Genomic DNA, 10,721 nt, shown 5'->3' on the forward strand with positions numbered 1-10,721 from the left:
TTTGACCTATATTGTAGCCTATGAAGTCCTTATATGACAGTAGCCTTTTGGTCTTTTCAGAATGTTGAAAAATTCTGATTGTGTCAAAATTTGCTGTATGGAACAAATTCTCTTTGATAATAGTATCCATGGTGCAAAGTTTGGTTTTGGTTCATGTCTGGAATTTCCCCATATTAAAAACAATAATGATGAAACGAAAATACCATATTCCAAAAATGAAGTAAATTGATCAGGTAGTTTTATTTTTATAAAGAAAATCATTTTTAAGTGATTAACAAAAATCTATATATATTACAATATAAATCTAGTGAGTATTATTGTTGAGTTACCTCTCTTGTTTCTTGAGATTTTTTTTTCAAAATAGCATGCCAGACAGTCACTCCTCGGATACTCATAAGATTTAATTTTCTTATTTAAAAATAAAACTACTTGATCAATTTATGTGAGTTTTGGAATATGATATTTTCGTTTCAACACAGGTATGTACATCATACAGATTTTTCTTTATTTTCGTTTTTTTAATACAGAGGGAATTCTGGATAAGAATAAAATTTCAATCTGATCAGAAAAATAATTTAGGATTTATCAACATTTCCATGGCATATAAGTTCGAGAATATTTCATGCAATATGGAAATTTAAAGCCCAGATAAGACTTTGGTCAATCCTTATGCAGTCTCGTGACTGACTTATGTTCTTGTTTTACAGACATCAGCCGTACGACCCATTTAACTGTGTGGGGAATTTTACTCAAAGATAAATGCTGAAAATTGGATTGGAGCGACAGCTTTCAAAGAAAAGGAACAAGAACCATGTATGTTAATAGAACAATTTTACTTAATTAATAAAACCGTAAAAGGTGAATGTACAGAAATAAATATTCTACCCACGTACATTTGTACAACTTTTCTTATCTATCTGAAGTCCTGACATTAGGATTGATAATTTGTATTATTTGGACTACTGTTCTCACCTTCAGTGATGGCTTCACAACTTTTTGGCTGATGTAACCTTCGACTTTCTTCAGTTGTATCTGGTTGAATTCAGAAATCTTTCTGTCAAACTCAAAAATCTGCACAGAATTTCAAATGAAACCCTTTATTTAATCCATGGGAATAGCATGCTCTCATTCCATCAGCCATGGCTGCATAGAAGTCTTAAATAACTTGTAATTGTATTATTGATATTGCTTGCACTGAGGATTGAACCTTCAACATTCAGAAGAATGTCACTAAATTTCAATTAGTACTTTATCCGTTACACCAAGGGTCTTTTAAGAAATTCCATGCAGATTCCTGAGTTCAACAAGATACGCCTGAATAAGGTCAAACGTTATATCGGCCAAAACGTTGTAAAAATAACACTCAGGATGAGAACAGTAGTCCAAATAATCCCACTTATCTTATGTAAAGAAATGTTCTGTTAGCAGGTTCCCAACAGATGTTTTCAGTCATAGGGCGAAGACTTTGTTTGTGCCATCTGGAACTTGTGTTATAATGCAATCAACTATTGACCTACATAAGAGTAGTCATAGAAAAAAGAAGCAGCTTCAGTTTATATAGGCTAGTTCATGTGGTCTTCCACGGTTTGGTTGTTTTATGGCATATCAACCATTTTCGGATTATTTAATGTCGAATCCAGTCATTTTGGTAAAAGTTTTTATATTAAAAATTTTTTTTTTTTATATATCTTAAAATATTTATTTATAGTGTTTGGTTTGGTTGTTTTGTAGAGTAAAATTTTTTTTTTTTGGGGGGGGGGGCAAAGTAGAACAGGATTGAGTTTTGCAAAAAATCAATCACATCAATATTTAGTACATTTTGGGCTCAGAAAGTAGGTATCTTCAGACTGCCTGATCTGATAATACCAGAAATCTTTGAGGGAGCAGAGACTTAATATACTTTTTGGCTAATCCACATGATTCTTAAAGGGACAAAGGGCCACAACCACGCTGATCACTTTGAGTATTTTATGAACTAGGAGTATGCACATAGTGGGTCTGAAATATATCAGCAATTCATGTTTTTTTTTTTTTTTTTGGCATGCCATGGTTGTTTCAGCATAGTGAACCCATCCCAAGATGAGTATTTTTGTTAATTTATTATATTTCAGCGTGTGTGCTATATTTAGTTTTAGGCAAGCTATACATAAGAGGAAGACAACAAATATGAGTCCGAAAGAATTGGACGTTCGATAGAAGGAATCATTAAAATCAATGTAGAAATCTGCAGATTTGTCTATTTATCGATTTGTTTTCCTCTAGAAATCATTACGTCTGTGGCAGTAAATTCTAAGATTTAACCAGAGCAGATTTCAGGAAGTTTCATTTGATAAGGATGTCAAAAATGAAAATGTCAATTCCAACACAGTTTTTATCTTCCTCCAAATTGGCAATTGCTGCCAATGATAAAAAGTTCAAACTATCTTCATTTTGGAGATAACAGTTAAAAAATGCCAACACCATCTACACAAATACTACTACTGTTACTACTACATCATCATCATCATCATCATCATGTTTGTTTTACATGCTTGCATACATTGGATGGCTCACACAATTTTTATTGAGTAAGGATGGGTCTCCTCATTGCTTTAGCTTCTTGGAGACTTAAGTAGATGTACCAGTCAATACAGATTAGCTCCCCTTCAAAAACTCTTTTTCATCTCCAGGACTTATGCAGATTAGCTACCCATAGGAAACTCTTCTGAAATTAAACATGGCTTCCAATTCAAAACGATCATAACTATATCAAATATTATCATCTACGAATGGCTCAAGAGTTTTTAAAAGTGGAATTTAATGATCTTAATGATAAAAAGAAAACAATTTTCTCAATGCATAAATTTCAGGATCTTCTATTAATTTGGAGGTTTTTAAATCAATTTTTAAGCTCCAATTCATTTCGTTAAGTAAAACCAGCAACGAAGATATGAATACAATCTACGAACTTTAATATTTCTGTAACAATTGCAATAGTTTTCTGCATGTATGCCACAAGGTTAAAGTACACCATAATGAGAAGGGTAGATTATCAGCTGAATGATGCAAATATTATGAAAGGATTGAAAATTAATGAACTGAACAAAATTTGATGACTTATAAAGACGGTTAATGATAAATATTTATTGACATGGAATTTAATAACAACCGTGTTGTAGTCCACTAGGAAGCACTCCTATGCGAATGTTTCAGAGATTGGGAGTTTTTGGAAAGAAACTCTGTTCATGAAAATTCTGTTTGATGTTAAGCAAACAGAGGAAGAAAAAGTTCTTTGCAGTTGTCATAGAGGATGAGTTCTTCCTGTGAATGTCTTCAAGGCGAAACCAGAGATTGAAGCTCAGTCGAGCACCTTACATGGAGAGAGTAAAGATAGATTAACAATGTCTCTTTTGTGAGAAAGAGGATACATTTAACATTGTCTAAACTGATGACTTCAGGTATAAAGATGTTTAGCTACAGTGAAATATTTAGGATCACCCTCCCCTCCCTCATTGTTTTTAGAATTATCAAATTCAATTTGTTTCACCAAAATAATTTCTTTTGTCACATAATTTAGTCCTTTGTTATTACTCAGGCTCCAAAGCCAACAAAGTATGGGCCATCTTTTAAATGACCTGTTCTCTGTTGGGCTAAACATCTTGTGTAGTCCTAGGAGGTCCACATTTCTGGCTTTGGGGGTTGGGAGGGAAGTAAGTTTAATGGTTACTGCCTGATGTGCTCCTACCAGGGAATGCTGACAGGACTGCCCAGGTAATTTTTAAATGGCCAGTATGCTCCTCCTTTAGGGGCATTGACTTCACTTTCTGATCTTGTGCCGCATCCTCCTCCAGTGTGAAGGAAGTAGATACCAACATTATGCGGTAAAAACCATATTTGAGCTGTTATAGGCGAGACGATTTTGAAAGGTGTCCGTGGTTTGATTAAAGTACAAATTTGGCCACATGTTTGGTCATCAAGGGGAGTTGGTGGACTGAAAGAGTCTTGATGATGTCAATGATGATGTCAAACTTCTTGAAGTGTCGACTGTCATCTAGACAATTGATTTTAATCTCAGCAGTTGATTGTGTAGTTGCACTAAAGAACTGTGATACAAAAAAAAATTGTCTGTCTGAGAATGACTTAAACATGCTCCCTTTCTTGAATTGATTTGGTTGTTTTGTTTTACGGTATATCAACTCTTTTCGGGTTATTTAATGCCAAATCCAGTTATTTTGGAAAAAGTTTTTATGCTTCAAGTTTTTTATATCTTCAATTATTTATTTGTAGAGTTTGGTTTGGTTGTTTTATGGCCTATCAGCCCTTTTTTGGGTTATTTAATCCCGGATTCAGTTATTTTGGAAATAGTATTCATGTTGCATCCAGTTATTTTGTAGAACGTTTTTATTCTTCAAGCTCTTTTTATCTTCAATCGCTAGTTTGTAGTGTTTGGTTTATTTGTTGTATAGTGGATTTTATCGTTTTTGTTCCCTGCCTTGCAGAACATGAATGAGTTTTGCAATGGGACAGGGTTTACATTATTAATGTTTGGAACATTTAAAGTTAGGAAAATAGTCAGGAAGTGGGGAAGATAGAAAAGGAAAGGGGAAGAAGGAAAAAGGGGAAAAGGTGGGTTGTTGTTTTCGTTTTTGCAGAACATAATTAAGTTTTGCAAAAGGAAGTAGAAAAACAAAAGAGCATCAATGTTAGGTGCATTTCGTCTCAGGAAGCCAATATCTTCAGATAGCTTGATCTGATAGTGCCCGTTCTTGAATTGAGCAAACTTTTGATTCCAGCTAAAGGTAGTTGATTATATATCTATACAATTATACAACACTGTCGGATGTCCTTGCTTGTCTTTGACGATCGGGCAAGTCCATTTTTAAAAAAGGGGATAACAGGTGAACTTACAGGGTGGAACGAATGATAAAGTTGTTGCTCTACAGAAAAAACACTACAGCTTTATTTTAAAACTTTCATTGAAAAAATCAATTCAGGTAACTTGATTATGTAGTAAAACTGACATCTTTTCAATGTAGCCGCCTTCAGTCTCAATCACCACCTCGATACGATTTGGAATTGGATGCATGCCTTTTCCACAAGCGCTGGCAGGAGTTTGGCAAATATTTGGTGGATTACAGCAATCAAGCTGGCTTTGGTGTTATAAGAAGTCATGTTGGTGATGTTCTCAACATATGACCAAATGAAGTAGTCCAGCAAGTTTAGGTCAGGGGAGGAGGAGGGGGCAGTGAGAGAAGAGTACAATGCTATAGCACTCCTTCTGAAGCCAAGCTTGCATCTCTTTGAACTTGTGAGCCAGCACTGAGTCCTGTTGCAACACCCAGGGTCTGCCAGCGGCCATCTGATTGCACCCGAGGATCACCACGCTCTTCAGCACATCCAGATATACTTTGGTGTTGAATTTCTAGGCAACTTCGAAGATGTGAAGTGGCATGATGTGGCCATCACTTGAAACCACACCAAAGACCATAACCATGGCCGGAAAATTCGTTTTCCTCATCCTGGGCACATCCCTGTTATTCATGGCAATCCAGCGATGCATTTTGAGGATGCTGGCAATGGTCCTGTTGTCATAACTTGGATTGGAAGAGAGCATGAGTTGTACAGCAGTGCATCTTCAATCTCGCTTGTTGAACATTGTGTCACATTCAGACATGATAGAAAACTTCTGTCGCTCTTGGAATTTGTACACAATTGGCCAACTAGTGGATGGTCTGCAACAAAAAATGAAAACCAGTTTTTATCAGATGGAAATAGAACTATGCCGTCTTTTCTAGGGCAATAATTTTATTGTTCCAACCTATGCACTATATATATATATATATATATATATATATATATATGGGTGTGGCTCAGAGGCTAAGGAATAAGGGTGGAAAACTATATGCTTAAGTTTCGATTCCAGCTGATGGCACGCAAGTCATATATTTTAGCTTTGATCTCATGATAAATATATTAGGTTCAATATAATAATCCACAGAGAATTGTTTCTATAATAATAAATATTTAACTTTATCTTGGGATCAGGCAATGCCATACGGCCTACTAGTATATATATATATATATATACATACAATGGTTGTTCCAAAAATAAAGCCTTCTATTGTTTTTAGCTAAAAACGTTAAAGAGCAACAAAATCAGGAGTGGCACTATTAAAACAAGCAACCTCTTGTGCATGAGAATTTTTCTACATAGTCACCACTATTTTCAATGCATTTTTGCCAGGAATTCAATCATGCATCTCTGCTTCTGAAACACATCCATGGCTGGTGTTGCTTTCTTAGTCTCATATTGTCAATATCTGAACTGAGAGATGAAACATTCAGGTCATGAATGCATAAGTTCAGTTATCATAACAATATAATTTGCAATCCTCTTTGATTCATTTGTGCGGAACAATAAAAATAGCAGGTATTATTTTTGGAACATCTACTCCTTTTGAATTCTTCAATCATTCGTAAAGATCTATGTGTTGTCGTTTAAAAGAGCATTTTTTAAATGTTTCTTTATTTATTTTAAATTTGACAAAAAGAAAATAAAAAATTATGTATGCAAAAATCCAACAATTTATTTTAACAACAGTTACATCGCTACATTATTTTTCAATGTCATCACTCCTCATGTAGATGACCATCTTAATGCAGGTACAAAATGAGTCACACGCTTTGGTGACCATATAGCAGTGAACTCACCCATGATGGCAGCCTTCAGAGTCAATCATGATGTGGTTTGCTTGTTGGTTTTGGACTTTATTATGCCCTAGAAGAAATAATCAAGAGTGTTTCATTTGGATAAGGAGGACAATCACAAGTCTGGCAACCAATAGTGAGGAACATTGTTGAGCACCCACATCTGGGTCAGCTTGACCTTGTGAGCAAGAGTGAAGTCTTGCTTGAAGATATAAGGAAGCCCAGTGACCCAGTGGCGATCTTGTACATCCAAGATTTCACCATACTTTTTTTTTTTTTTTAACAAAGGAGTCACCACTTATCAAGGCCTGGAGGCCACTCGAGGATAAGGGTTAATAAGTGTACAGTGTTGTTGAATTTTGCTACGACATTCAATAAGTGCACACACACACACACACACACATATATATATATATGTGTGTGTGTATGCATGTGTGTGTTTGTTTATCTGTGTGCGTTTTTTTTAAATTTTTTTTTTACTAGTGGATCACAATTAATCAAAACCCGGTGGCCACTCAAGGATAATTATGAAAAAGATTGTCAATCGGACAATGATCACCCCCATGAGAAGACTGAAAACAATGGGTGTGATGAGCAGAAGATTATCTAAGAGGAGTATTTGATCACATTAAACTTGAAGATGACCATGTTGTAGTCAGTTGGGAAACAGTCGTGTGGTATCTTGTTCCACAGATAGTATCCTTTAGAAAAGAAACTTTGTTCATGGAAGCTTCATTTGGTTTATGGTAAAGGTTAAGACAAAGGAAATTTCTTTGCTGTGGTTGTAGCTAGATAAGCTCTTGCTGTAAATGTTTTACATAAGGGGTACAAAGGATGGGAGCTCAGTCGATCACCTGTCCTGAATATATGGTAGAGTGTGTGTAATCTACTTACCTGCTAAATCCGCTTGCAGTCGAGATGTATCATGTCCATTTTTTTCAAGATACTGGATTCGTTTAAGTTTCTTATCCAATATGGCTTCTTCTCTGGCTTGATCGATTGTTGCAGCCAATTGTTTTAATTGCTCTTCTTTTGCTTCCTGTTCAAATTATAAACGAATTTACTTGAAGAATATTTAAAATTTATTTGGATTATTCAGAATTACTCGACTTCATTATTTTCATGGAATATCAACTGATGTAATCTTCAACCTTCTCCAAGTGCATTTTTTCAAATTAGGTAATCTTTTGTTAATAATGCAGAATAAAGACTGTGCAGTTTATGTAAAATGTTTAAAAGTGCTAAAATGCTGAGCCAATGAAATCACAGTATCCAACATTTATTTGCTATCATTAGTTTATTATAAAAATAAAAATAAATATTCATCTTGATTTGAGCAAAAGAAAAATCATTTAAAGGAAAAATTATACAAAAATTTTTTTTTTAATTTTTGTTTGCTGATATATATATATATATATATATATATATATATATATAAATATTTATTCATGAAACTTACCTTACAATGAGTATTTTTTGTTCTTAATTTGAATTTGAATTTTCTAAAAGTTTTGTGCACATATATATATACACAAATACAAAGCCAATTTTAGCTTTCTAGGTTCGGCTGTTTGTGCATACATAGGCTTCAGACACGTGTACAGACAGATGAAATTAACTTTATTAAGTTACATATAGCTACATTTGCTACTGATAAAAAAGATGGCATCTATTACAATTAAAATTTGCCACAGAAAACAATGATGGCTTCTATCTGAAAAATATTTTTAGTTGGATAATATCTTTTCTGAAAGAAATTAAAATGAAGTATGTTTTATTATTGAAAAATGCATGGTACAACAATATTAAATAAAAATTGGCTAGGCAAAATCAAATATTGATTTGTGAGACGCACTGCTATTTAGGTCTAACTTGGAATATCCGACTGACTTAATTTTATATGTGAGATAAAATGAATATTGCATTAAAAATCTAAAGAGAAAATCAGTCTTTACAGATTTCATTTATGTCTTATTTAAAAAAACTTCAAAGATTTTGAAGGTAACACAGACAAAACAAAGCTCAGCAAACAACTATGAATTGCATAGTAGATTTAAAACTAACCATTTTCTGCTTCTCATTCAATAATTCATATTTGTATTGCAGATTCAGTAACCGCTGCTCCTCCAGTAGCCGCTTCTCATCTGCTGCTTCTGCTAGCTGCTGCTTTTGCAATTCAAACAGCTTCTGTTTTTGCTGTTCATTTATTTGTTCCTGGATCTCCAACTGCCAAAGAATTTACAAAAGATTTACTCAGTGCAACTATGAATGGTTATCTCATAACGTTGAAGGTAATTTAAGAATTACAACATTTAATATGATTTACTTGAATATACCTTACAGAGAAATAAACTTCGACCATGAAAAAATTTAATCTGTATTTATAATATTAAAGGATGTAACTGCTACTTTCTTTGGTGATGACTAAGATACAAGACAAGATTTCCGATTTTAAGTCAATAAATTTAGGAGACAGAGTTAGTTTAGGGACAGCAAAGATGCCTTGACAGTACAATTATCAATGGACATTCATCACACACACTAGTCATTCATTACATACACCCAGAGCACAACTGGTTTATACATGATTTATTGGAATCGTGTTTTGTCTTGTGAGTTTGCATTATTCCAGTTTTTTAAACTTGTAAATCACTGTTCATGCCCTTGACAATCGCTAGACAACCAGAACAAAAGAGAATAAAACCATGGTAAACAGCATTGGGGTCAGCAATTGTCAAGGGAACATGCGTAGCTTCACATATCTAATGGTGCAAAATTGAAATCTATTAATTTATTTGTCCATGTAAAATGTTTTTGACTCCTAATGGGGGTATGAGACGAATGGATTCGCCAATCATTTTTATAACCAACGCCTGTGCTAAACAACCAATTGCAAAATTATTATAAAAATCGTCGAATTTTGGATTCAATCAGTTCACCATTTGCTATGTCATGGACCGCATTTAATTCTTCGCCAACATCTTGGTTACTGATCTGAACTAAGCCGCCATCTTGGTTACTGATCTGAACTACGCCGCCATCTTTCTTCAACAGAATATCTCAAAACTTAACAGTCCATATGTCCAGTGTCACAAAAAACCATCATCATTGCAAACATTAATTAATGACAAACAAATTGCCTCTCTTTCTATAGTTTTTTATAGTTTTTTTTATTATAGTTTTTTATTATAGTTTTTTTATTATAGTTTTTTTATTATAGTTTTTTTATTATAGTTTTTTTATTATAGTTTTTTTATTATAGTTTTTTTTTATAGTTTTTTTTTTATAGTTTTTTTTTATTATAGTTTTTTATTATAGTTTTTTTATAGTTTTTTTATAGTTTTTTATCATAGTTTTTTATCATAGTTTTTTATTATAGTTTTTTTTGTTATAATTTTTTATTATAGTTTTTTATTATAGGTTTTTTATTATAGTGAAAATTTTTTAAAAATGTGGAAGTGAATTGACATCTTTTCCTTTATAATTTATATAAAAAAATTATTCAGAAAAAAAAAAAAAAACAATTTAATGTGTGTTGAATTTTTATTAAAAAAAATCTAAATTTTTTAAATCAATTATTTTTAGCTTAAAAAGTTTAAAAAAGAATTTGCTAAAAAATTGTTTTAAATTCGTCGTTATTTTATTTATGTGTTTTAAATATTTTCAACTATCGTGGAATTTCCATCGGTTCTGTTGGTTAAAATAAATTTACTAGCTGGGGTTAGGGGAGCTATTCCCTCTATGTATATATTTGGGTGTATGTGGAGAGAGGACAGCATGACAAACAACTACTAAAACCAACTCAGATGATAATAAAAATGTATTTAAAATAGTTTGAAAAATGTTTCATACTGTGAAATATCAACATTTGATAAACAAGAAAGTAAAAATTAAGAGAAAGACACCAAGTATTTATGTGTGGGGGAGGCGACAGGAAGTTTTTTTTTTTTTTGATGAAACAAAGTCACCTCTACCCTCTATCATGAATCGTTTGGAGTCTTAGCTTCAGTTTTCATAGAGAACTGCCTTAAGAA

General features: G+C 33.0%; 1 protein-coding gene across 3 annotated transcripts in view; it reads right to left on the reverse strand.

The window, feature by feature from the left end:
* LOC145277987 (uncharacterized) overlaps positions 1–10,721 on the reverse strand; it is a 595,242-nt gene that overhangs the window by 31,924 nt on the left and 552,597 nt on the right. For all 3 annotated transcript variants that reach the window (XM_080130127.1, XM_080130128.1, XM_080130129.1), the window contains exons 13-14: positions 8,752–8,913; positions 7,582–7,726 (exon numbers count right to left, since the gene is read on the reverse strand). In XM_080130127.1, the coding sequence (XP_079986253.1) occupies positions 7,582–7,726; positions 8,752–8,913 (307 nt within the window). The remainder of the gene's footprint in view (positions 1–7,581; positions 7,727–8,751; positions 8,914–10,721) is intronic.

The sequence above is a fragment of the Euprymna scolopes genome, chromosome 6 (assembly GCF_053919585.1).
Source record: "Euprymna scolopes isolate OS-2025 chromosome 6, ASM5391958v1, whole genome shotgun sequence".
NCBI lineage: Eukaryota > Metazoa > Mollusca > Cephalopoda > Sepiida > Sepiolidae > Euprymna > Euprymna scolopes.